Here is a 27,827-nt window from a genome sequence, read left to right as displayed (position 1 = left end):
TATCCCATGAACTGACACAGACGTGTCAGGCCCTGAATGAACTCAACATTATGAAGGCAGGGTGCTTTGAAAATAACTTTATTGTTTATAAGAAATAACAGTGAAAAGAAGACAACGTGTCACTGCTTACATTTGTTTCTCACCATTTCATTCTCTCCAGCGTATGATTTCCATACTTTGTAGCTATGTAACTGCAAATGCCACATCGAGTGTGTGTGTACAAACACACACATATGCTTATATATACACATACATATACATTTATATATGTATATATAAAATGACTGTGTGGAGGTAATACATGTTCTAAGATTTATGAGCCAGTATATTTGCAATAATTAACAGTAACTAGTGCATTCTTCTGACAAACCTGAAAACGCTGCAGTTACAAGATAAGCTTACACACAACAGAAAGAAAGAGCATCATCTTCAATTTGTCTTCTGTCATAATTTAAAAGATTGAAAAATAAAACATTTTCTTGACCCACAGCAGATCTGAGCTGAAGCCAGGTCTCAGAGTGCAGCGTCTCCAACCTGCTTTCTTTACAAACGTTCGTATCACAGGCCAGACAACCTCATGTAGAGGAACTTTGCAAGATAGTCACAGTTTTATCAAAGAAAGCCTACTCAAAAGGTAGAAAAACAAAGTACAGAACAAATTTAAGAGCTTATTTATATGGACACAACATATTCAAGCTTTTTTAAACTTTCCATCCGTCATCGTTCCAGTTCAAGCACAGCTACAAACAGCTGTCCTCAGTGGCCGAGCAGCCCGGTGCCTAGAGGAGGTCACAGTGATTAGAAAGAAATACAAACACTGTCCGGTCACACGCTGTGTCACAGGTCTGTATGACGAGTGATATGATGAACTACACATCGTGGCAAAATACAGTTTATGGCAATATTTCTTTCTCTTCTACCGCCCCCACAAGAATCACGTGACAGTACGAGAAAGAGCCGTCAGCTGCTCCAAATAAAGCTCAGACTCAAACGTTAGAACAGGCTTTCCCCCGCAGCACGCCGTGTAATAAACACTCACAAAGAAACATGTTAGCTTCATGCGTGGGCCAACACACTCGACGCCCAGCTGGAAACACTTCACACAGGTCGAGGTCACAGAGTTTACAGTGAAAGCACTACTTTGTGACGTGTGGTTATCAGGATGAGAAATGTCTTATATGAGAGTTTGGTCACATTGCACAGCCCTAACACCAGCTGTTTGTGAGTCCTTGGGTTTATGTCTGTGAAGGATCTCAGTCGTCCACGTCCTCATAGTCCAAGGAGCTTGGAGAGAAAAGCGTCTGGACTTCTTTAAGTTTCTCAAAGACGTTTTTAAGATCTCATCCGAGAAGCTTCTTCAGTTCTGAGGAAGCTTCTCGTCTTCAACGAGCTTTCCAAGCTCATTAGACTTGACTTTATGCTTTCTGCTGCTGCCAACTTGTGGATGGGACTGGGGAAACAAGGACACTGGCTGCCTGCTGAGGCGGGTAGGCCTGTCTTTAATAACACGCTGGGTTAGGCTGGGATTGTAACAGCGCTCATCATTAGAAAACAAACACGTCGTCTCTCGTTATACAGCAGCAGCGCTTATGCATTCACACACATTCATACTCCGATCAGCTGGTTCAGTATCCAAGGATACTTTGGCATGCAGACTGGAGCAGCCAGGGATCCAGTCAGTGCAGGGGTGTCCAACTCCAGGCCTGGAGGGCCGGTGTCCTGCAGGTTTTAGACGTGTCCCTGACCTCCTCAACATGTCCTGAAGTTCTCCAGAGGCCTGGTGATGAACTAATCATGTGCTTCAGGTGTGCTGACCCAGGGTGAGATCTCAAACCTGCAGGACACCGGCGCTCCAGGCCTGGAGTTGCCCACCCCTGACCTACAGCCAGCACTACCTGTGGCTCTCCTGCAGCTATTAGACAGAGGACGTATATACAGCCTGTTTCAGACACAAAGAACTTGGGACAGCCCACATGTGGTTCCTATTCCCAACATTTGGGCTTGTTAGTAAGAAAGAGTTTACTGGTGTCATTCCAACTAACGTATTTCACTTTTTTCCTTCACCTGCTCCATATCCCAGCTGCAGTGGCTCTGTGCCCTACACTGTGACCCACCACTATTATGTTTGAAGTAAAACATGCTCACCTTTAAATCCCTCCTCAGGCATTCTCACTGTGAACAAAGAGGAACAGCCAATTTAAGAAAGCAGTCCTTCTTTTAATCCAGCTGTAGTGGAAGCAAACACAGGCCTACTTACCTTGATAGACATCATCCATTGCAGCGTAATCTGCTATTGGCTCATCAGCCTGCAGCCAAACAACAGAACATATTTGGAGGAAAAGGAAAACGTACGGGATCCCACTGTAGACGTCAGGTTATCGTTCTAGCGATTGTTGTGTCAGGATGAGGAAACTGTGATGTGTACCTTCAGACAGATGATGCTCTCCGGGATGATTCCCAGGCTACCCAGTGTGGCTGAGTCATCTGTCAGACTTTTTCCATCAATGAAGAGATTTTGGTCAAATGGAGCCACAGAGAAGGCGTGCATGATCTGGACAATGACAGGCACAGTGGATTTAGTCTGGTCAAACTGGCCCACTCACTACTTTGTGTTCAATAATCTGAATTCCTCACTTGTATTTTCAGCTCTTTCAGAGTCTGATTAGCTGAAACGATGAGCGCTTTCTCTCCTCGGAGTTTCCTGTGTCGGGTGCTCCTCCTGATTCCACCTGGTTTGGCCACGTTGGTCACAACACCAGCAGCAGCTGTGGACACACTGCTGTCACTCAACTTTAGCCGTTTTGCACCGTCCTGTGACTGAAAGAAACAAAGTCTTCATTTGTAACAGATGATGAATTTGAGTCAAAGATACAAGTCTTAGGGGAAACCCCCCCAAAAGACTCAGGGACATCTGTGCGTGCTGCTAGCAAAGGACTAGCAAACTAAATGGGTTTCTTCAAGGTCACGTGAGGTTTTAGAGCCGTCACAGCAGAAGTGACTGTAAAAACAAACTCCTAGATTTAGCAGCAGCATCATTACTCAGACATTTCTTGTAGCTGCTTAGCAGACTTGCACTATAATGAGATATTTTTGTCTGGGTTCATTCATATTTCTCAGTCGTGTTAGTGCAGAGAACCTGCTGTAGCCTTTCTCTGCTGACAGCTTTGACGACATCGCTCGTTGTTGAGCCGAGACGTCCTGCCACTGAATGTAATTACTGAGACCTTTCTCTTGCAGACGCGTGGTGCTTGTGTGGTTACCTGGCTGAAGTCGGGGTCTTTCTCACCATCCAGTTTGGGATGTTCTTCCTTCTCCTCCTCTGCTTCAGAGCTGCTGACGCTCAGCTCTGGAGCAGCCTCCTTTATCATCTACGCACAGGTAAATAAATGTGACAGGAGAGGCTGTTAGACACAGTCAGCGCAGCAGCTGTGAAAAGTTTGAGGTAAAAGGTCTTTACTCTTTTGTCTTCAATAACTTTGCGTATATAGATGGTGGCTTGGGTATACTCTCTGAGGTCCCTCTGCTGCTGGAAAAGGAAGCTCTCTCTGCATTCCCAACACAGATCTGCACACAAACACATCCATTTGAAATAAATCGAGGACAAAAGCCAGAGCATCACTGATGAAGTATCTGATCGGGCTCACGGGTGAACTGTGCCTACGAACCAACCAATGTGACCTTCAGCACAGTTTGGGTCGTGATTTTTGGACGGGCAGACAACCACGAGTGCTCACTGGTCCTTTAGCTGAATGAGCTGGTTAAACTGTTCCTGTATTATAGCCTGCCCTGCCTTATTTAAGGTGCTGTGGAATGAACCAGATGTGAGGTGCACTCTGTACATGAAACTGCCTCAATGATCTCATTTTCATGCACGTTTTTGTGACCTAATATGTGATAACTTGGATAAAGATCGGGCATCTGGAGTAACGCATCCACAGTTTGTGAAAACCTCAGACTAGAGCTGGGCGATATGAGATTTTTTCATATCACGATATGTTTTTTCATTTCAGGCGATAACGATATCTATCACGATATGAGCCAAATAACTATATTTGTAAGATTTAAATGTGCCGTTGCTCACAAGTAAAATGTGAAATAATCAGCAGCTTGTTTTTATTTAAATATTTATTTCCCATAATAAGTTCAACAGGGTAGATGTACTTAAGGAACATGAGACTTTTTCAGATAAAGGCAAATATTGCAAACTACACAAAAGGCAGCCGCTAAAGCGTTTAAGTTTCAAAATAGAACAAATGAAACAGACTAAACTGTCAATTCCACTTAGAAACAAAATATTAATTCTAAAAATAAATCTTAGTTTGTTTTACAGAAGAACAGACAAAACTGACTAACTTTTGTCAATATCAAATAAACTGAGAACTAAAAGGAAATTCTCAATCTCTCCTTGTTGTATAGCTGAGCTTTTCAAACAGTTTTAACAGTTACTTTAGTCTGACAAAAGCCGAATGACGAATCAGCGCTTCCAGTCAGAGACTGAGGCTACGTCCACACGTACACGGGTATTTTTGAAAACGGAGATTTTCCGTTTTCGTTTTAAAAAATAATCCCGTCCACACATAAAGGCAGAAATGAAGGAAAACGCTGCTATGAACATGCCAAAGCAGCAGGTGGCGCTAGATTCCTAACCGTGCAGAAATGTTGGCCAATCAGAAGTCTAGAAGCCTCAGTGGGAAAAGTAAACAAAGCTGGGGCATAGAAGCAGAACCGAGTCGTATGTGTGGAGGGACAGTAACTGTGTGTATATGTAAGCATTTAAACACTGCAGAGAGTAGAATTAACAGTAACAGTATTGTAGAAATTCATTTCACTGAAACAATAACGTGGCGCACAGTGTGACGCATGCACCAGTTTATTGTATTTACAGTGCACGCTACTCTGTTTTTTGTCAGACTTGAAATAGCAGAAATACCTTCACACTACGGAACTTCTATGGCTCTTCCGTTCGACAATCTCTCCGGCGTTGGAACCATCATCTGTTTTCTCTTCGGTCACGCTCGGTTGATTTTTCTAGTCGGCACACTCATTTCCTCCATTACGCGCTGGCTGCTTCCCAAACAAACACACGTGCGGCTTGGCACTTGTGCTGTACGTAACAAGTCACGCGACGTGACGCTGCGGCTGTGATTGGTTCGGCTCTGCGCTACTTAATTTGGATTGGCTGACCTTTTTTTTTTTTTTTTTTGAGGACAAGAGTGGCGAGGTCTATCGCGATAGCTTAATTTCTCTATCGAGTAAAAGTTATATCGCGATACATATCGTTCTATCGCCCAGCTCTACCTCAGATGTTTGTCCACATGCAGTATCCACAGCTCTATATGATCATTAGAAAAATTACAGTGGAATTTAATTCTTCTCTTCAATTTGCTCGACCCTCTTCTCCACATACTTCACCCCACTTTGGACTTTTACCAGGTTGAGTGGTGTACTGGGTGGTGGAGCCACTTGGTGTAGTCAGTTTCAAGCAGTGGATGGAGATTGGCTGGTCCACGATGAAGAGTCTGCTGATCACATCCCATTCGCTTGGCCACAGCAGAGCTACACTGTGCGAAACAACCAACAAAATCATTTTTGTCAACACACCATGAAAAACAAACAGCCCAACAGCTGAAGAATGGCAGCAGGGTAAGGCCTGAGCCATTAACCAAGCATTATGATTCGTTAGCTGCATGCTGACTTCTAATTGGCCATCCTGCAGAGACAATCTAAAACTTCTTTGATCTCGACTGCCAATCAAAGTGCTGATCGTGTGGAGCTCACGGACGTTTCCAAACAGAAAAACCACAACACACTTTGGCCATGAATATACTGCTGGGAAGGTAATGCAATGAACACCTCGGTAAGAACGACACACACCCAAATTTAAAAGCAAGACACAGGACAACTTTGGGACATGTAGGCAGAACTCACTGTTGTGCCTCTCCGTTAATGAGCGAGTCGTAGGTGAACATGAAGCCTCCGTGTGGACAGAGCAGCAACGTGTTGCTAACATTGGACACGGGGGAGGATTTCGTAGGTCTCCTGTGTAAAACACACAGAAGAGAGAAAAACAGAAAGTAAAAGTGAAACTGCAGAATGGCAAGGATTCAAAATCAGCTGTGAATGGTGCATACAGTCAAACTGTATCATCATATAATCACTTTACTGTCAAAACAAACATACCTGATAAATTTTCTCCACTCATCCACAAAAAACAGAGGAACTACATAAAGCACATCTGTGCCCTGGGTACACAAACCAGAAAACAGCGTCTGTATTTACCTTCTGTCATCATCATTCAAACAGTATTACTCATATGAAGAGGGATTGGTGTTGAGTACGCGCTGCTCGGCTTACCTGAGGCCATTTGGTGAGCGCTGGTCGATTTTTCTCATGGAAGAGGTTGAGCAGCTGGTTCTTCTGGTCTAGGGCCATCATCTTACTGACGGCCTCATTGTCCTTTTCCTCCTGCTCCATCGTCTGGAAAGAGAAAACAAATCTTTCAGTTCCTCAGCTGACCAAATGGCACATCTACCACCGCCTGGTAATGGTGCAGAGGTCCATGTTCATTTGTAGGGGTGGGTTTAAAAATGTATTTCAGTTTGAACTAGAAAGTGCATTTTCTGAAGAAACTGTGGCTGCCTTTGAAGCATCCACACAACTAGAAAAATGTTCATTTCCTGCGAAAATGCTGTGTGGATGCCTCAACGCTGAAGCTGTCTGCTGAAAAAAGCTGAAAAAGATTTTAAAAAAGTTGCAAAAAGTTGTATGGTGGTGAAGAAACCGAAAATTCTGCTATAAAAAAGGTGCAGAAGCAGAAATTTTTGCTGAAAAGTGGTGAAAAGCAAAAAAATTCTACTGAAAATGGGTAAAGAAGCTGAAATTTGTACTAAAAAGAGGTGAAAACACATGTTGCCAGGAGCAGGATTCGAACCTGGCCCTTCTGATCTCAAGACCGTTACTCATCTCACTGAGAGACTGACAATGCTTCTGAAATTAGCAGAAGTTGTTGGAAGTTGTGCTGATAAGAGGCAAAAGGGCTAAAAATTCTGCAGAAAAGAGGTGAATCAGCAGAATTTCTGCTGAAAACACCTGAAAAAGATGGGATTTGTGCTGAAAAGGGGTGAAGGCAAAGGTGCTGGGGTGGATAAGAGTTAAATAAGTTGAACTGATAACTGAAAAAATTGTTGCCTTAAGCGGGATTTGAACCTGGGCCTCCCAGTCTGAGAACGGCTGCTCATCTCACTGAGCTAAAACACAGCTCATTCCGGCAAGCAAAATCAGTCACCCCATGGATAATGTGGAAGAAACGGGCAAAAAATATTGCATAAAAAATTCAATATCTCAAAAAGCATAGAAGTGCGGAGCACCAAAAGTCATAGCAGAAAGAGCAGAATTTGAACGGTGTAAATAGCACCAAAGCTGAGGGAGTAAAACGTGCGCAAGCAACCAGAATAATAAAGAGAAACAGGAACTCAATAGTGTGGATGCCTTTGTGGCAATAATACAGATGTAGAAGAACAACACTGTGCTTTTCAAGCATTCACACTAATAAAGTGATATCAATTCATTAAATCCTCAAATGATTAGTGAATAAAAATGTATTTTGCCAGATTCTCAGCTTAAAGCTCACAAAACTATTTCAACAACCTCCAAACAGCTGAAACAGTAAATGAGAGCAGGTACACGAGTTCCACACAAAGACGTAAACTCAGAGTGTGGATGGCACACGGCGTCGGGCTGAAAGCCGACAGCTGACGCTGCAGGTTTCATCCCGTTACACAACATCATCATGACTCTGCCTGTTTTGTTTCCACCATGATAAAATCACACTTCCTGCACAGCTCTGTGCTCAGAGACCAGTTTCAACTCTGTTTTCTGCATTGTTCGCTTGCTTATTACACACCAGTCTGCCGTTGTCTTTTTCTTTTCAAAACTGACCTCTCACACTAAAGCCTCATTTCTGTTGTTCAATAACGAAGAGATCTAAACTTTTTAAAATGATCACAAATTGCAAGACACTTACCCGTGTCTGCAATCAAACCTCTGTAACTTTGCTCTGCTTCAGCAGCATCAGCTAATGTTCAGGTGCTGATTCCTGGTTTTCTTCAGTTTTTGATCGAATGCAGAATATTTTTAAGGTTATGTGCTATAAAAGGCCAGGCAAATCTGCTTCCTGCTTCTGTGTTTTACCCTCGATACTCTGACACAGAGGCGCCTGCTGTGACGCTCTCACAGTGTCAGCTTTGGTTTATACGTAGATGTAAAAATATGAAGCTGTACTGATAAGTGATCAGAAATATTTCTGACTGACTGAGTCTAAATGGAATCAAATCTAGAAATTGAATGTGATACCAAGCTCTATTCATTTGTAGCTCAATATTAACAGACGGAAGTTTGTCAGCTGTGGTTATCATCAGAGGGACAACATATTCATTTTTCAATATGATTATATCATACGTATTGAATATATCCATCCATTCTTTTCCAGGGGCTGTTGGGGAGCCTATCCCAGCTGTCCTGGGGTGAGAGGCAGGGTACACCTTGGACAGGTCACCAGTCTGTCGCAGGGCCAACACCCAGAGACAGGCAACCACTCGCACTCACAGTTAGAGTTACCACTCAACCTATCCCACTAACTCCACGTCTTTGGACTGTGGGAGGAAGCCGGAGTACCCGGAGAGAACCCACAGAGACACGGGGAGAACCGGCAAACTCCACACACAAAGACTCGAACCACTGTGCCACCATGCTGCCGAATATAGAATACCAATACACTGGTGGAAACCATCAGTATTTCTGTGCATTAATCATGAAGGCTGTCCAGCTGATTTTAATTTAAGGGTCACATCAATGCCAGTTTCATCTGGAGCTGTGTGGATTAGTAACACCAAACCATTTCATTTACTGTAAACAAATGTTCATGTGTAACCTCCTAGGACCTGCGTATATGTGGACGTCACATTTTGGGTTATTTAGACCAACATGCTCAAGTTTGCTCTGCAAGGGCCTGATATCCACTTACGAGGACGTTAAACTGCTACTGTTCTGTTGAAATTTTACATGAATAGCCTCATATGTGGCTCTCATTTTTTAGAAACAAAAATCAGGTAATTCTTTGTTTTTACATTCATCAGGTCCCAATCAGCCCAGATATCAAAGAGAAATTTAAAATGCTGCCGTGGAAGAGTTCGGGTCTGAGGAGGTTAATGAACCATCCATCTACACAACATGAACTGTGTCTGACAAATTGTGATGCAGGCTTAAAGAAAATATACTTCAAACATAATGTAGCTGCAGTGACGGCACAGGGGATCAGTGTGACGCACTGCTGTGCACTAACCAGGCACTGCTGACAGGCCTCTTGGTCCTGGGTGAATTCTGGGGCTTTGGGGAAGTATTCCCGAAACTTGGTCCAAACTTCAGGCGACACCAACTTCCGTTCAGTTTCCAGAATACTCAGACCCCCTACACAGTAGGCACATAAGAATTATATTATGGATGTTAGCACAGCCATAACAGCGAACGTTGTTTTGTTTTTAAAGTGTTTAAAACATCTGCATATCTAATAATTACTGCTGATGGTGGCAAATACCGTGACTGCAGGCGATATCTTCATTAAAAGTCTTCATCTCATCCTCAGTGCACTCCGACAGCTCTGAGCTGAACTCTGCAAACAAACAGGTAATGTTCATATCCAAAACCATGGTCGCAGATGCCAAACGTGGCTGCACATGCAAAGCATGACTGGTGCACACACATAGTCACTGGACACTTTGCTGGTTACAATAAAAGCTTCTCTTTTTCTGAAATACTCAGAACAGCGTGGCTAGCCCCTGTGCACATGCCACGCTCAAAGTAAATTCATCTTTCTCCCTCATTCTGATGTTTGGTTTGCACGTCAGCAGGTTGTCTCGGCCACGTCCACATGGCTAAATCCACGAGTGTCTGCCAAGGAACTGGCTGATTACACATTTGTGTCAACAAGCAGCTGAACAGATGTACCTAATAAAATGGCCTTTGAGTATATTCAAGAGTCTGTCTACAGTTGTGAACAAAAATCTATGAATGTTATTGGCTTTTCTGGCCACTTGAAAAAGATTTTATGAACAAGTAAACAAAAGAATGCCTCAACAACCCTGGGGAGGTCTCTTTAGGGAAAACAAAAACAGGACAAGCATCAGAATCAGGTCAAAATCAATACTTATTATGTAATTAATATGAGGAATATTATGTGCAGCAAATCTGCAAATGATGACTGAATGAAACACAGTAAATGTCTGTTATTTTCAGCTTGGCTGACAGGTACAAAAACACAATAATGGAAGTGGAGGGCAGAAGAAAAAATACAATTGTAAGGGTTATTGGAACCTTTACTGTTGTTGGTGTGTGGTCCCTGTCCATTGGTCTGGCTGTTGTTGTGTGCGGTTTCATGTTCATCCTCCTCCAGCTGTTCCAAAGCCAGTTGCCTCCAGCTCCGCAGAGATGCTTTGCCTACCCAGAAACCTGCACCACTGATACACAGTGCAATAAAATGTACTTTTATATGGACTTAAGTCAGGACATTGATTCGCCAACCTACGCTTAGCCAGAGTGTGCTTACCTGAATGTGCGCTTCACCAGGTTTGAGATTTCCTTGTAATCTTCACTGAGCTGGTTCTTCAGCCGAAGCACTCTGCATCGTTGGCTAACACACTCTCTGCACAAAGACGACTCTAAACAAACACACAAAGTGACCTATACTGTTGTACGGAACATACGCTATAGACAGAGCTAATCTGCAGTATTTTCATATTCTAGCATACTCGTGAGGTTACTGACCTCTGCAATAACTGCACTACTGTATAGCTCTGTGTAAATAATCATTCTGCACATTCAATGATATTTAATCCTACAACTGTTTACAACTTGCACAGTTCCCATTTCTGTATAGCTGTATATCCCAGATTCTGTAAAGTTATTTATTTCATATTCTGTATAGTTTTTCATATTTATATCCTGTTCATATCCTGTACATAGCTTGTACTCACTACAGCCTGTACATACTTATAGTTATAGAATATTCACAACATACTTCATACCGTGTGCATTATAACATACCATAATAGACCCATTTCTGTAATATACTCACATATCTATACTATTGCTAATATATATTGTAATATATCTATATCACTAAAGCACTTCTGGATGGATGCAAACTGCATTTCGTTGCCCTGTACCTGTGCATGTGCAATGACAATAAAGTTGAATTCTATTCTAACAAACTTTTTTAAACAAATGTTATCGGTTTGCTGCATTCTCAGGCACACCCTATCAAAAACTGTTAAAACACATTTAATAAACCTTTTTCAAAGTGAACAGGTGAATCTGACAGCTGTCTGCACTTGTCATCCTTACCAGTGGTAAATGTGTTGCAATGACACAGTTTGTGCTGAAACAAGATCATTTTGAGTGTAATTTGAAACTCTTAGTTCACTTTGTCATTAGTCTGACATGGTTAAATATGACAACGATGGATGTGTAACTTGAAGAAATGAAACTATGACGGGTGCAGAAGCTCATGATTTGAAAAGTCTAACCATTCAGTCTAGGCCCTCCACCATAGCGTTCATACAGGAGTTGTGCAGCTTGCATGGAAACCTTCCTGGAGTCTCCCACTTTGTCTGGGTGAAGTTTGTCATGAGAACACAAGAAGCGGGAGCTGTCAATTTCTTTAGTGGCAGTGGAGTCATCAAGCCACTTCTTAAGCCAGTCAAGGGGGATAAACTCATACGGCTCACCTGTACACAGAGAAAGCAGAGGGACACAACCATAAGGAGAAAAATCCAGGCTTCTATTGTGGTAACAGCAGGTTCCCTGTACCTTATCCCAGACATACATGTGTTAACATTATCATGTTACACATGCAAAATTACTCTTTCAGTTTCGTAAACAAACAAAACCAAAAACCGACAGGCTCAGAGGCACAGTGCCAGGGAAGGCAGGCTGGCACCGTTGCAGCTGGAAAGTTGCAAGAGATCACCAGAGATCACCTTTGCAAATAAATGATCACTGGCCTGTAAACCTGACTGTATGTGTGTGATGCTGGGGTCCCAGAACACATGTGTCTCAGTGGTGCCAAAACCCAGGCAGGCATGTGGGAACACAGCCTGCACACCCAGTCCTATTACTGGTGCAGACGGTGGTGGACCTAGCAACGTTGCAGCAAGAGCAAGTGGTGATGTGGCAGATGCAAACGGAGAAGCTGCAAGACCAGGCTGAATCGTGGTTCAAGAGTTGGGAGTTCGCCTTGTAATCGGAAGGTTGCCTAGTCCTCCCTAGGGGGGACTAGAGAAAGCGCTATACAAATGCAGGCCATTTACCATTTACCAATCCTGGACGCAGTTTCTGCAGAGGCTAGCTGCTTGGCCTGCCTCCTTTGGCACCGCTGCTGCTCCCCCTGGCTCCGGTGGGACTCTACTGGATCAGGGAGGGGGGTGACCCCCAGGCGTTCTGGTTTGTTGAGTCACAGTGGAGGTGTGTTAGTAGCCCGAGGTGGAGTGGGTCCTGCGGCTGCTGTCACTCCTTTTGGGAAAGCCCAAGCCTTGGCTCTCAGCCTATCCGCAGCGGCGAAAGTCAGCTTCTAAGACGTCCAATGAGCAATAGTGGATTGGCTGTGGCTCTTCCCAGAGGACCACCATTGATGCTTCCGGAAGGCGCTAATGTGGCCGGAGGAACCGGCCTATTCCAGGTGGCTGCACGACTTGGCAAGCTAGGCAGTTGGACTGTGCTTGAGCAGTTCATGGAGGGGCTCCTGGCTAGGGCTGCTCGATTATGGCAAAAATGATAATCACGATTATTTTCACTGAAATTGAGATCACGATTATTTGACGATATTTATTTAACCCTTTAAGACCTACTATAGAACCAAGTCCACCAGAGCTTATATTATTTTTTTACATGCTGTAGTGCCATTTGTGGGAGCATTTCAAGTTGCTATACATCAATACAACTGTTATAGCCCATATTTTAATAATATGTATGCATTAAGTCCATAGTAATTACATAAATTGCAAAAAAGTGCAATAAACTACAAAAAATATTGAAAATCGCTTTTGTTTTGTTTACATATATTTCTACTTGGAGAAATTTAAGAGGTTTATCCCTCAAAACTTTAAATACAATAAAGTTGCAAAAAATAGTTTCCCACCACAGGAAATTTATTTTGAGTGTCTTCATAGTTTTATTTTGGAGATACAGCAATTTTTATATACTGCAGGAAAAACAAAAAACAATCCTATGATGCAAATTTGCAAAGAAAACAGCATGTGCATCATTTCACTGTGGGAAGTGTTACGTACAGCTGATAGGAACGGCAAAGCGTGTTTCTGGAATATTATGCTTTTGTTCCTGCAAGCGCTTTTTATGCAATTTTTGCAAAGCTATATGTGGAACGAAACCGTGACCGAGGACAAGCTGATGGCATCAGATGTAAGTACAACTCCTCCGGTTTCATATGCAAAACAAATTATTGCGCTAGCTTACACGGTTCAGGTTCTACAGGGATTTAAAAATAGTTACACAAAACGGAGCGTGCTGCTCTGACCGGCTTTAAAGGGTTAACAATGACTTTAAAAAAATAATATAAAATAGTGTGCAACACCACTGAAGTTTTTTTTTTTTTTAACTCTTTTCAACCAACGGCAGTCACTCTCCAAATAACTTCTGCTTAGCTTTCCGAGCTTCCCTCGGGTCCTCTTAATCAGCGGTCTCCAACCTTTTTTGCGCCACGGACCGGTTTATGCCCGACAATATTTTCACAGACGGCCTTTAAGGTGTCGCGGATAAATGAGGGAGGGGCTAATAATCGGCTCAGTCATTTTTAATGATCGTTGAAAGCCCAGATCGTAATCGTGATTAAAATTCGATTAATTGAGCAGCCCTACTCCTGGCAGACACATTGGAGTGCGTCCACTGATGTCGACCAGCCAACTGGAACATCGTGGTAACGGGCGAGACAATCGGTTAGGGAGCCACAACAGGTGGCAGGACATCGTCAGGATCCAGTGCCAAGGAGGTGGCTCCGGGAGATAACACCACTGTGGTCACCACTGCCTGCACAGAATACCCCGTCTCTCTCTGCTGTTTCTTTATTGGTCTCAGCGGCTACAGACACTGGACCCCACTCACCGGGAGCTGCACGTACATCGGGGCAGGAATGTCGCAGGTGCGGGCGACCAGGAGACGTTCGTCAACAGTGCCCAGGGACGAAGGTGGGGGAGATGTTCTGTTTTGCCAGCCCTGGAGCCGGAGATGCCAATTTCCACCATTACCTCCTCCCTCCATTGTGATGATCAGATAGCGGATGTGTTTTTCATTGCAACAGTGTTTTGCAGATATATTCTCCCCCATGCCCCGATATGCCAGTTTCATAGAGCACTATTCTGTAACGTGCCCTGCTGTGAAGGTGTGTTCATAACCCTACAGGCTGCCTGAACATAACAGTTAAATTGTTCAGAAGGAATTAACTGAAATGCTGAAGATAGGAGTGATAGAAGAGTCGCACGCTTATCCCATGCCCCGGCTCAACAAGCTCCTGGGCCAGTTTGTCACACTTCCATTCGTCTTGTTTGGAGGCCAGGCTTCTTCCAATGTCTCATGGACCGCTCGCTGCATATTCTGCCTATGCGAATGACATTAACATCCATAGTGACACCTGGGGGGAGCATGTACAGCAGGTGCCCACAGTCCTGGAGTACTTGAGGCAGGCGGGGCTCACCAGCAACCCGAAGAAGTTTTGAAGTTGAATGGAAGAAGGTACAGTATCTGGGGTAACCACTTGGGAGGTGTGCAGTTGTACCCACAGGTGCGAAAACAACAACTGTCGCATCCTGACCATGTCACAAGACCTAAAAAGAGGTGAGACGGTTCCTGGCTGATTACAACTGCTGGTTCGTGCTGAACTTCACGGACCAGACCAGCCCCCAGTCTCACCCGAAAGGATGCCACAGATCTGGTCCAGTGGACAGAGCGGTGCCAGGTGGCATTTGTGCAGGGGAAGAAGGCTCTCTGTGGGAAGCCCCTGCTCCACACTCCTAACTTTTCCTTCCCTTTTATTCTGCAGACTGACACCTCAAATAGAGCGCCGTAGGCAGTTTTGCTCCTGAGGGTGGGGAGGGGGTGGGACCGCCCGGTTAAATCAGCCAGAAGCTGTCAGAGTAGGAACCCTGGGACAGCACGACTGAAAAGGAGTGCTGACAAGCTGGTGGGTGGTTGACTCTGTTATTACCTCCTGGGCCACCCTTTCACACTGTGTTTGGATCACAGCCCGCTGCATTGGCTCCATCGCATAAAGCATGCCAACGTCCAGACCACCCATTGCTATATCCCAAGACATGTGTGTCTTAACAGTACAGGGAGGGAATCTGTTGCACTAATAACTGTGAGATCAACAAATCACATCCTATTCGTGGCCTGACATGGCCGTGTTTGTGTGTGTGCATGTACGCATAAATAATTATTCACACGTCACATGCACTGTGTAACAAGAATGCAAAAATAATCAGGCAGTTCCACTGCCTTGGACTGCAGCTATCAAGAGCAAACCTTGTTTAGCAGCACAGCACAAGTTCTCCACCTGCTTGAGTTTCTTTGTTGACCTTCTAGGCAATAGACACAGAACATAAAGACTAATACTGACAGCTGCAGTCTGACACAGTAGAGCTGGAATATGTCCAACAGTGGCACCAGAGACTAAAGGTGGTATGGTTTTTTGTGACTCCATCGTGTTGTTTCAGAGGATGAAGATCCTCGAGGAGCCAATAATATACCTCAACAGCCTGACGAAGTAGAGTTTACACTGTGTGCATGTAAGAATACTTTGAACTGTAACAAACATGTGCACACTCTAAGTGTTTCTGTTAAGTGGACTGTGGATGATTAAGGCATGATTTTACCGACCGTCTCTTGCGGGTAAAAGCTTGTAGAGCTCCTTCACCTCTTCATGCTTAGCCTTGCCCTTATCCACACTCTGTTTTCTCATGTCAGTCATCTCACTGCACCATTCCTCAAACTTATGGTTGTCTTGGTCTACCAACCTCTGAAGAAAGGCTGTTGGTCAGAAAAGAGAAAAGACAATCAGACATGCATCACCCAGAGGTCTCCATTTGTTTTTACCAATTGTAGAGGTCATGCAAAAATCAATTCAAAATCGACACACCTGGCACCTCCACATTAGTCCTGATTGGACCTGAGCTTTCCTCCTGCTGGACCTTATACACCAGCATGTATGCATTTCTGGAGCAGTGATAGCCTTTACTGCACTTTGGTTTTTTTGTCTGGGATTTTACCGTCTCAGCTAGGAAACAAGTGGAGTAAAGAAGAAAAACAACTATAAGAAAGTGTATACGTCCCTCAGGTGGTAAAATTGACAATACATTTGCAAAACAAACAAACAAACAAACAAACAAACAAACAAACAAAAAAGCTGGTCCACTGTTGTTAGGAACCTTGTGTTTACATTTTTAATAGTAAAGAACATTATACACCCCTATAAGTGACAACTCTAGTGAACAGCTCACTCTGTCTGGGGCCCCGCCCTGAAGCCAGGCCTGGGGTACCCGGAGGCCAGTGCCATGGGCCCGGCTGGGCGCAGTGGCACTGGGTGGCGCAGAGGGCGTGGAAAAAACACTTTGACTGCCTTGAAGAGTTTCTGGGAAACCATCAGGCGACTCAGGAGTGGTGCTCAACCCACATTGTGTATAGAGTGGGTGGAGCTCTGCTGGCTTCAACTGAGGATATTCTTGGGCAGTGGAAGGAATACATCGAGGAGCTCTTTAATCCGACTGACATGTCTTCTGTAGTGGAAGCAGAGTCTGGGGACGAGAGGGACGATTTGACTATCTCCGGGGGCGAGGTCACTGTTAAACAAGTTTAACAGAGTTCCTGGGCTGGATGACGTTCACCCTGAGCTCCTTAAGGCGCTGGATGTTATAGGACTGTCTTGGCTGACAACTCCACAATGTTGCGTGGAGATAAGGGGCGGTACATTTGGATTGGCAGACCTGCGTGGTGGTTCCCATCTTTAAGAAGGGGGACCAGAAGCTTCAGCTATAGGGGGGATCATTCTCCTCAGCCTCCCGTGCAAGTCTATGCCAGGATGCTGGAAAGGAGACTCCCTCCCCTAGTTGAACCTCGGACACAGGAGCATCCCAGGTTCTGTTATCTTCCTGGTCACAGATCACTGGACTAGAGTGGGGCGATATGTAAAAACTTTCCAACCGACAATCGTCAGTCCAATAATCGATGATGAGCGATACATTCACGCATGCGCAGACCTTTTGAATGTAATCATGCACGGACTGATTTGGGCGTCTACAAGACAGAAGTCCACACCTGGACAAACTAATTTCCCTCCAAAGTTAGGGCTGTCAGCGTTAATGCCGTCATCATGATTAAAGTTTTTAACGCGCTCAACCCATCTGGAGCGCAGAATGAACAAACTTTGGACCAACTGTCTGAAATGCGTTGACAGAGACTTTTCAGGGATTTTGACTCAGTCTGCGCTCCAGATGGGTTGGGTTAACTGTTAACTGCGTTAGTCACATTAACGCTGACAGCACTAAAAATATTTGTCAAGGATTTTTTTCATAATGGCCTCTGGCTCGCACTGGAGCGGCTCACAGCCGAGTGTGAAGCGGCGGGAATGAGAATCGGCACCTCCAAGATTGATAGAGGCTCCTCAAAAGGGTGGAGTGCCCACTCTGTGTCAGACATGAGTTGCTGCCCCAAGTGGAGGAGTTTAAGTATCGCGCGGTCTTGTTCACAAGTACAGGGAGAGAGGAGTGGGAGATCGACAGACTGGTGCTGCAGCTGCAGTGATGCAGATGCTGTACTGGCTCGTCACAATAAAGAGAGAGCTGAGTGTAAAAGGTCGATCTATGTCCCTACCCTCAGCTGTGGTCATGAGCTGTGGCTGGAAGAATGAGATTGTGGATACAAAAAGCAGAAATGAGCTTCCTCTGAAGGGTGTCTGGCCTCTCCCTTAGGGACAGAGTCAGGAGTTTGGCCATCCAAAAGGGCTCAGAGTAGAGCAGCTACTGCTCCACACCAAAAGGATGCCTCCTGGGTGAAGTGTTTCAGACATGTCCCACTGGGAGGAGACCACGAGGCAGATCCAGGACACGCTGGAGAGATATAATCTCTTATATATATATATAATCTCGGTAAGATATAATCGCTTACCGAGGAATGCCACGGTGCTCCCCCAGACAAGCTGGAGAAGGTGGTTAGGTCTGGGCTTCTCTGCCCAGACCCAGGTAAGCAGAAGAAAATGGACGGATGGAAGAACATTATACATTAGAAATAATATTTGGCAACAATAACACAACGTTACATGGGGATTTCACAAAGGTACTACTGAAGTGCCCCCATTTCCATGCTACTTACTACGTACCAATGTCCTCCTCAATACCAAGCTGTAGCTTTTTGCCTTCCATCTTTTCAATTTCCTCATCGTTGAATTTGTACCAGTCGCCAGTACGAGCATCTTTCACGTGGGCGATGTAGTGGCCGGAGTAGGCACTGATTCCCCGATGAATCAGCACTGCGCTCAGTTCATAGACACATTTCTCATCTGGCGAGACGGAGACATAACATTATAACTCATGTTACTGGGTAGTAAGACCGTCCTCAACCATACAGGAGATGTAATCACTCAGCCCAGATTCAGAGATGGTCTGTGCTGGGCCCCTTTAGTTTACCAGTGTCTACATACACAATGGGTCTGGGGCCACTTTAGAGACAGGCTGCAAGTGAACTTTTTCACATGTCACTTTGTTAAAGTGCAACAACTGGCAGACAACAGATGATGTATTTATTTAGGTACCTCAAATACATAGGTGCAATCCACATTTGAGCTATGCTATGACTAGGTGTGAACTAATGTAGCTGTCAACGTGTAACTGAATCCCTCAAGACACAGTTGTATCTATAAGCTGGACCACATTCCTGTTGTATAGCTGCCACAAGCCAGTGCAAGCTGTTGAATCGGTGCGGCTACTTTCTGTGGCACACGGAGAAACTGCTCATACCTTGCTTTTCTTCTAGGAAAGGCCCCATGTCCAACTGCTCTGGAAAGCTGATGAAAGAGTTGAGCTTCTTCTTGTGGCCTGTTTGTCTGGAGGAGAAAACACATGTCTGACCTCAAGGCAGAAGAAACCAATGACATAAATAGTTTAATTAATTAATTCCAGCTAGTTTCCTTAAAAAAGTGACTTTAAGAGATTTAAAAAAAAGATTAATTTTAATACTGCTATGTATTTTAGTTGAGACTATAGAACGATAACGATATGTAACGCGATATAACTTTTACTCGATAGAGAAATTAAGCTATCGCGATAGACTTCGCCGCTCTTGTCCTCAAAAAAAAAAAAAAAAAAGGTCAGCCAATCCAAATTAAGTAGCGCAGAGCCGAACCAATCACAGCCGCAGCGTCACGTCGCGTGACTTGTTACGTACAGCACAAGTGCCAAGCCGCACGTGTGTTTGTTTGGGAAGCAGCCAGCGCGTAATGGAGGAAATGAGTGTGCCGACTAGAAAAATCAACCGAGCGTGACCGAAGAGAAAACAGATGACGGTTCCAACGCCGGAGAGATTGTCGAACGGAAGAGCCAGAGAAGCTCCGTAGTGTGAAGGTATTTCGGCTATTTCAAGTCTGACAAAAAACAGAGTAGCTGCACTTTAAATGTGCCGAAAGCAAGTCTGGAAATACAATAAACTGGTGCATGCGTCACACTGTGCGCCACGTTATTGTTTCGGTGAAATGAATTTCTACAATACTGTTACTGTTAATTCTACTCTCTGCAGTGTTTAAATGCTTACATATACACACAGTTACTGTCCCTCCACACATACGACTCGGTTCTGCTTCTATGCCCCAGCTTTGTTTACTTTTTCCCACCGAGGCTTCTAGACTTCTGATTGGCCAACATTTCTGCACGGTTAGGAATCTAGCGCCACCTGCTGCTTTGGCATGTTCATAGCAGCGTTTTCCTTCATTTCTGCCTTTATGTGTGGACGGGATTATTTTTTAAAACGAAAACGGAAAATCTCCGTTTTCAAAAATACCCGTGTACGTGTGGACGTAGCCTCAGTCTCTGACTGGAAGCGCTAATTCATCATTCGGCTTTTGTCAGACTAAAGTAACTGTTAAAACTGTTTGAAAAGCTCAGCTATACAACAAGGAGAGATTGAGAATTTCCTTTTAGTTCTCAGTTTATTTGATATTGACAAAAGTTAGTCAGTTTTGTCTGTTCTTCTGTAAAACAAACTAAGATTTATTTTTAGAATTAATATTTTGTTTCTAAGTGGAATTGACAATTTAGTCTGTTTCGTTTGTTCTATTTTGAAACTTAAACGCTTTAGCGGCTGCCTTTTGTGTAGTTTGCAATATTTGCCTTTATCTATCTGAAAAAGTCTCATGTTCCTTAAGTACATCTACCCTGTTGAACTTATTATGGGAAATAAATATTTAAATAAAAACAAGCTGCTGATTATTTCACATTTTACTTGTGAGCAACGGCACATTTAAATCTTACAAATATAGTTATTTGGCTGATATCGTGATAGATATCGTTATCGCCTGAAATGAAAAAAACATATCGTGATATGAAAAAATCTCATATCGCCCAGCTCTAGTTGAGACAGTACAAAAGGTGAACACAGCTACTCCAGCATCATCCATTCGACTCTGAAGTCTCAAGATGAGTGAGTGCCATCTTGGTTTAAAACACATAACAGATGTAACGTGGAAGAGTGGGCCGGCCTGTGAAACTGTGTTCAGCATTTCATGGATAATCCTACTTGTTAAAGCATAATGTGATCAGGATCTACCAAACTTAAGTTTTCATTTGTTGCGATCCAAAATGAGTGAGCAGCACACAAACATTTTCCTCAGCCTTCTCTTTATAGAAACTCTAAATCCTTTAGGTTTCTTGGCTGCCCCTTGTCAACTCAAAGCTTCAGATCACAGATCGTCTATAGGACTGAGTTCTTTAGGCTGGCGAGTGCACTCCACGACCGTGCTTCTCTTTACCCACTTCTTTGCTGCCTTCTATTCTAGCTGGGTTGTAGGAGATTAAGTACTTAATTCATTCAATGACATCCAAATCAATTGATTACTTTTATGTAATATTAATATTTAGTTGATATCCTGCCCCCATTTAAATGAAACCACCATAAAAATTACAGATCAGAGAAATGTAGAGTGATGGCTGACCTATCGAAGACAAAGCGCATGAGCTGCAGGTTGAGGGTTGGAGGAAGGCTGTGCAGCTTGATCCTTCGGGTGGCATTCTGCTTACTCTGACACGTCTCACAGAAGTAGCGGTTTTCCCCATCCAGCTTCTCCTCCTGCAGAGTGAGGAGCAAGGAAAATAAAGTCAGAGCATTTAAAAGGCAATTCAATTCAAACTGGACAGATCTAATATATGCTAACATGTGACTGATTCTGATTTGAAATAAACTAATTCACTAATGTCATCTACAAACTGCGTGTAGCTGAATGACAGATACCTTTAAGAACTCGGTGACACACTCAGTCAGGCTCTTGTGGCCCTGGATGTTCAGCTCTAGCTCGTAAAACCGCGATGGAAGAGCAGATGATCGTCCACACTGGTTACACCTGATGAACAGCCAAAACAACAGATTTCCACCTCTGCTTTATGCACTCTCAAAAACGCCAGCTGGGTCATTTTTGAGATGAATGTTTTAAAGTTTGGGGGGAAAGTCCTGAAGTTTTTCAGTTTTTTTTAAATACTTACTAAGCATCCCATTCTTCTTCAAACCAAAACCATAAAACTGCTGAGCACTAGGGATGGGTATCGAAACCCGGTTCTCAACAAGAACCGGTTCCCACTGTTTCAGTTCCTTGGAAGTGTTTGCCATTTTTGCAAACGATTCCCTTATCGATTCCAGTCGCCCCGAATGACGTCACCACGTTGCGGAGCGTCATTTACCTGGCAGGAAACACGGCGGCTCAAACGCTCAAAAGTTTGGTTACACTTTACGAGAACGGATGACAACAGGGCAACTTGCAATACTTGCAAAGTAGAGATTTCATTTAAGGGAGGAAACACTACGAATATGCAAAAGCATTTGCTCACAAAACACGCGATGACCTTAAATGAATGTCGTGTTTTTAATTCCGCTCCGGACTCGTGAATCTCAACCCAGCAGCAGCGGTAACGTTTGCACGTCCTCTCCCGTTAATGCAGCAGGTAAATAATCAACAACAGTGCATATTATGTTAGCGCGATCTGCCTTATTACAAACCTGCCATTACTGTGCATTTAGTGACCATGACGAGACAGAGTCTGGCTCAGATGCTGGCAGTTCTCGCTGCAGTCTGCCGGCAGCGTCTCCTTTCAGGCAGGATAGACGAATGTCACCGAGCAGTGACTCAGTTTGTGGTCAAAGGCTTGCACCCGTTTGCCACAGCAGATGATTTTCAGTAAGTGAATGTGTTTAATTGTAGGCAGGGACATTACTGGATATTCTTGTGTAATTGCTACAGAATAATTTATGTTAAACTTTGTTATTGCTACAGAAGAATATTTATTTTCTTATTTTACATTTACAATATTTTTTCCTGGGGACCCTGTGACACCCCATTGAAGAGCCGTAGGCTGGATCTCTTAAGATCTCACTGCTGGGTTTGTAAGGCCATGTTACTCCTAAATTTCTATCTTGTTCAAAGAGAAGATATAAAACACAGTTCCAAGTGTTCTCCTTTTTTAAAGAGAATCGATAAAGAATCGAATTGTTAAACAGAATCGAAAATGGAATCGGAATCGTGAAAATCTCATCAATCCCCATCCCTACTCAGCACATTTGAATGATTCATGTTGCAGTCCAAATGCTAACTCTAATATGAAATAAATATGCACACACACTAAGCCACACCTGTGAAACCCCTCCTATGTAGCAAACGGCAGAAACATAAGATAAAGAACTATTTTCCAAGAACTGTAAACATAAACAAGCAGCACATCTGTGTGGAACAGGAGACCTTCCTGTCTTCCTCATCACTGCATTCTGACAGGAACCAGCCTGACACACAAATGTGCCGTGTCCAAATCACTGTGTAGTTTTGTGTCAAAGTCAGAAAAGCCATTGTATACCGTTCTTATGAGCCAAGGCCCAACAACTCACTCACAGTTGGGGTTCAAACTACAGTTCTGTAAGGGTTAGCAGGGATACAGACTGATGGAAAACTTAATCTTCAGCAAAGAAGTGTATGTATGCTGAGTTTCTACCAACCAATGTAACGTGATGTAATGTTCTGTACTGACACTAAACATGTTCTAAGAACATGTTCTCCAAACGTTAAGCACTTAGAGCTTCAGCTTCACAGACAGAGCTCCATCTGCGTCAGGCTTTGACAGCAGAGCTCTGAGGTGAGCATTTACACGTGTTAGTACTATGTCACATGTGAAAAACAAATCCACACACAGCAGTACTCTATTGAAACAAGTGTAAGTAATAAGAAGCCTTACACAGTAACATAGGAGAACTGTCCACAGAACTGCTGCTGAATGACGTTCCGCAGGTTCGGGTTCTTCTGTTTGGACAGTGTGTCCTCCAGCAGGGACAGGAACAGCTTCGAGAACTCCTGGGCATCCTGAAAATAAAGGCTCTGAAGTCAGTAGGACAAAAAGCAGAGTGTGTGCACGTTCCTAACAAGCTTGAAAGCCAATATTTGCTATGAGCACCTTTATTCTTCAACACATTCTCAACTCTTAGGCAAATTTTCTCTGAGTGTCATTTGTATACGTGTTTGTAATCGGCTGCTCGTCGTTTTTGCACTGCTAGAGCTGCAGCTACTGAAACACAGAACACCCACTAAGAATGTTCAACGAGTAAAATTCATTTCACTTTGACCTGCAACAAACCAACGCGATGGCCACATCTATGGAACAGTGCGCTTTAATGTTTGAATGGATCCAGTTTAAAGTGTGGAGCTCAGATGTGCAGCCATGAGCAGCCAACAGCAGCACCAAAATACACACTCGGCCATGAACTAGTTCACTGGAATTAAAATGTTTATCTGACCATTTTGTCTGCTAAATCAACAGAACAGCCACTTTCTGCAGCATTAATTGCACGGGCTTTGTTGCAGCAGTATTGTATTTTGTGACCTCGGTTCTCTGAAAATGTCTGACTGGAGTAGGTGACACATTTTCTGTGGAGGAAGCCTCCAATGACCCATGAAGTAGCTGTTTTAGATTGGTCACATGATGTCAACGCCACACACAGGGGAAACCTTCGGTTAACTAGCTGATAACTAGCTTCATTTGACTGTTTATCCAGTTTGGCAGTGTTAGGGAGTTAATCCAGGCCGCACACTGGTTGACCTGACTTTGTAATACAGCCCACAGTTCTCGAGGTGACTTACCTTGAAAACAAAAAAACCTTAAAAAACCCCAAACACCTAAAAACATAAAGTACAGCACAATAATTGACTATATCTGGGTTTTTCTTCCTGATTTACTGCTAAGTGTTGATATTATTCAATTATAATGTGATTTGTACATGCCTCTTATGGGAACCAACTGTGGCTTCTAGTAACAAAATGGCTAAAAATACAGTTTTGCCAAGTTTCTGTTATGTGTACAGAACAGCGATTCATCCTGTAAGTTACGTGTGCTTTTTAATGCTCGAGTGATTCACAGATCAGTGTTTAGTGGCTTAACAAACATTCCTTTGAAAATGTTCAGGTACAAAGACTGGACTGAAACAAAAGCAGTGTGCAACAAAGAACTTCAGATTGTCTCAAAAGATATTGTGAGATCATTTTGCCTGGCTCCTTGGACACATAGATAAATGGGACTGAATGTACCTGTTGCTGTCCTGTGTCCAGACCAAGTGCTTTCACTAGCCCTGAAGGGTCGATGTACTTTCTGTTGCTATTCTGCAGGAGAGCGAACAGATACTGTAGATGCTCACAGATGGACTGGGGCTCGTAATCTGAAATAGACAGAGGATAAGCCTTCACAGTATACTGTATATGCACTGTCACAGTAGCTAACATAAAAAGTCAACTTTTGCTTTAAGCAAATTATGTCAGTTACTTGAAAATACATTCAAAACAGTAGAAATGAGTACTAGTCCAGCAGAGCATTGGGCCTTTCACATTTCACACAAGAAAGTTTGAATTTTGCTGTGCGCTTGCCAAATACTCCAAGCTGCTCTCCAATGCATCCATCAGACTGAATGTGAGTGAGATGACTGTATTCTCCTCCGTTTTGGTTGTTCCGTGAAGTGATGGTGCATGTAATGATCAGTCTTTTTGTCACACACTCACACCGCGAGGTGCAACTGGGGCAACTCAGGGTTCAGTATCTCGCCCAAGGACCGAGATACAGACCACACAGACCAGAGAAACCAGGACTGCAGGACCAGGGATTGATCCTCCAACACTGGGATTGGTAGAAGACCCAGGTGCTTTACAAGAAAAGTTACATTTACTCATACATTCACAAACAGCTTGATTCTGGACACTTTTGCATCACACACACGGCCAATTTAGAATCTAACAACCAACCCTGTGTTTGTACTTTGGGTAGGAACCAGTATGGGAAATGGACTGGTTCTTATACAGCATTTTTCTACTCTGAGCACTCAAAGTGCTTTACACAACTTGTTCATTCACCCAATCACACAAGCACTTTTCCCTAATAGGTTACTAAGTGCTTTCTAACTAACGTTCGCACAACATTAATACTCTGATGGACGCATCGGAGAACAACATGGGGGTAGTATCTCGCCCAAGGATATTTGGCATGCAGACTGGAACAGACTGGGATCGATCGAACCACCAACCTTCCAGTTAGTAGGTGACCTGCCTGCTCTACCACCTGAGCTACAGCCACCAGTATCAGTAGGAATCTATGAAAGCACAAGAACAAGTGCCAACTACTGCATACCGACGTGTGTACTATGTTATTTATATGTACAACAAGCAACAACACCTTTCCAAATCTGGCTAAAACCTGCCGAGTTTACTTGGAAAACAAATAAAAACACAGAAGCAGCCCAGGATTTAGTTTTGACTTATACCAGACTCAGTGTCATGTTCCTCTGCTCTTGAATTTTGGCACTGATAGAGACTCCTACGCAGCTCCAGGTTGTGGAACCATACTTGCAGAAATGTGTTGACGTAACATGTTGCACCAAGGTTGGTCAACCCAACAAATGTGTTCTAGAAAGGGGCAGAGACAGACAGAGAGACATAACCTTATCTTTACATATACTGTTTCTACATGTGGCCAGGACTTGGACTGTCAATCATCAAGCAAGGCAGCCAAAAAAAGGCCATGTGAGAAAATCATTTGCAGTACCTTTTCTCGACGTTCTGAATTTGGGTCATCGATACTGTGAAAAGCACTTTCATCAATTTCTCCAAGCCATGCCTGTTCACCAATACCAACCAGGCAGTTGGGATTCCCTTTGCAGTTCCTCCTGGAAAAGCAAATGAATACTATTAACTTTACTGGTTCACACTTTGGCTACATGGCTCTTAAACAACGCACAGCTGACAAACACAGCCACCCACACATTTAGAATAGAATTCAACTTTATTGTCATTGCACATGTCACAGGTACAAGGCAACGAAATGCAGTTTGCATCCATCCAGAAGCGCTTTAGCCACGATATAGATATATTACACATATATTAGCAATAATATAGATATATTTGTATCCAGGTAGGGGCCACGGGGTGAGACCAATAATGGTTTTTGTAGCGCAACCATAGCAAACAGTGCGGACCTTAACAAGACACTAGCAAAGTGTCTGTGTGCTAGGCTGAGCTAAGTTGTGCAATGTCAAATTCGAGAGTGGGTCTTCATTAGCTTTCCTACAGTCTATAAAACTGCTCCACAGACTTGATGCTTGTCCGCAAGCGAGGGAACAGCCGACCATTAAGCCTTTAACTAATCTGAATATAATGTAGTTCAACAAATGGGGTATTTTCACTAACATGCGCTATCACAACAAACATTGTTTAGAAATGTTGATACTGTACCTGCAGGCACCTCTTTTGCAGGCCGGGAGGTTGATTCGATATGCTAGCTCTATATGCTCCTGCCTGATTTCTTCTGGTTTCACAGTTTCCACCCAACGCCAAGCCGCTTTCTCCAGCTGTACGCGAGGCGCCATAATTCTATGGAGTAACGTTAACCTCTGCCACACATACGACACGAAAAAACCCCCAAAAGACTCAAGTTAACTAAAGTGGAAACAGGAATGCTAAAACTGTCGGCTAGCCGGAGTTATCGCTGGCCGTGGCTTGTTTCTTGAGCAACCTCCAGGTAGCCAGCTAATGCTAGCGTTCTCTCATAACCCTGTTGAACATAGTTGTAAGTCCATGAGTCCACAACGTAACAACGGAAGGGTTAATAAAAGACGACAAACTACCACTAACAGTATTTGCAGGGTAACGCCAGAAAAACAACACTCTTACTACGGTTAGCTAGCTAGCTAGCTAAAATGTAGCCCGACCGGCTGTGCTAGCAAGTCATTTTCCTCTGTACTTTCTATTTAACGCTCTCTAACGCTAACGTAGCAAGTTTATTGTGTTAAGGTCAAATTTCTCGAACCGTTCATACGTGCAGCTGCTTCACCAAAAGTATTTATGTATTTTCACATTTTATTCACGGTTTATTTTAGATTTAGCGCCCTTGCGTCAGTTTATAAATAAATTACTTCTCCGCTCAAAATCAACACGACGTCAAAATGTGACGTCGCTACTCTTCGGAGGAGGAGGGGCCTGCTCTCTGCACAAATGA

At 43.6% G+C, this 27,827-nt stretch overlaps 1 protein-coding gene across 3 annotated transcripts; it reads right to left on the bottom strand.

The window, feature by feature from the left end:
• Positions 1 to 62: 62 nt before the first annotated feature.
• usp48 (ubiquitin specific peptidase 48) lies at positions 63 to 27,827 on the bottom strand. Of its 3 annotated transcripts, none has more exons than XM_082534077.1 (27): positions 27,065 to 27,827; positions 26,379 to 26,499; positions 26,098 to 26,239; positions 24,878 to 25,005; positions 23,535 to 23,659; positions 21,553 to 21,661; positions 21,257 to 21,390; positions 19,071 to 19,156; positions 18,434 to 18,613; positions 16,199 to 16,336; positions 15,940 to 16,089; positions 11,580 to 11,780; positions 10,601 to 10,712; positions 10,375 to 10,511; positions 9,593 to 9,667; positions 9,341 to 9,465; positions 6,355 to 6,477; positions 6,181 to 6,242; positions 5,929 to 6,039; positions 5,431 to 5,561; positions 3,458 to 3,564; positions 3,261 to 3,368; positions 2,635 to 2,817; positions 2,426 to 2,551; positions 2,258 to 2,306; positions 2,146 to 2,172; positions 63 to 779 (listed from the first exon to the last, which is right to left on the bottom strand). In XM_082534077.1, the coding sequence occupies exons 1-27, from the start codon at positions 27,196 to 27,198 to the stop codon at positions 757 to 759; spliced, it is 3,147 nt and encodes a 1,048-aa protein (XP_082390203.1). In that variant the 5' UTR covers positions 27,199 to 27,827; the 3' UTR covers positions 63 to 756. The 3 variants fall into 3 exon arrangements, with proteins under 3 accessions (XP_082390203.1, XP_082390202.1, XP_082390204.1); XM_082534076.1 differs by having other exon boundaries at positions 10,369 to 10,511; positions 27,065 to 27,823; XM_082534078.1 differs by lacking the exons at positions 63 to 779; positions 2,146 to 2,172; positions 2,258 to 2,306; ... (1 more) ...; positions 2,635 to 2,817; positions 3,261 to 3,368 and having other exon boundaries at positions 5,431 to 5,556; positions 10,369 to 10,511; positions 27,065 to 27,818.

The sequence above is a fragment of the Aulonocara stuartgranti genome (assembly GCF_965226115.1).
Source record: "Aulonocara stuartgranti genome assembly, chromosome: 5".
NCBI lineage: Eukaryota > Metazoa > Chordata > Actinopteri > Cichliformes > Cichlidae > Aulonocara > Aulonocara stuartgranti.
Note: the sequence above shows the minus strand (reverse complement) of the source record. Positions and strands in the feature narration are given on the sequence as shown.

What these genes read in the sequence shown, in the direction of transcription:
- usp48 (XM_082534076.1), bottom strand. Translation starts at nt 27,198, where the DNA reads ATGGCGCCTCGCGTACAGCTGGAGAAAGCGGCTTGGCGTTGGGTGGAA. An exon ending in AGGCCTGTCAGCAGTGCCTG is followed by an intron (nt 6,478 to 9,340) that starts GTTAGTGCACAG and finishes TTCTCTTTCCAG; the next exon opens with ACGATGGAGCAGGAGGAAAA. An exon ending in AAGACCCCGACTTCAGCCAG is followed by an intron (nt 2,818 to 3,260) that starts GTAACCACACAA and finishes TGTTTCTTTCAG; the next exon opens with TCACAGGACGGTGCAAAACG.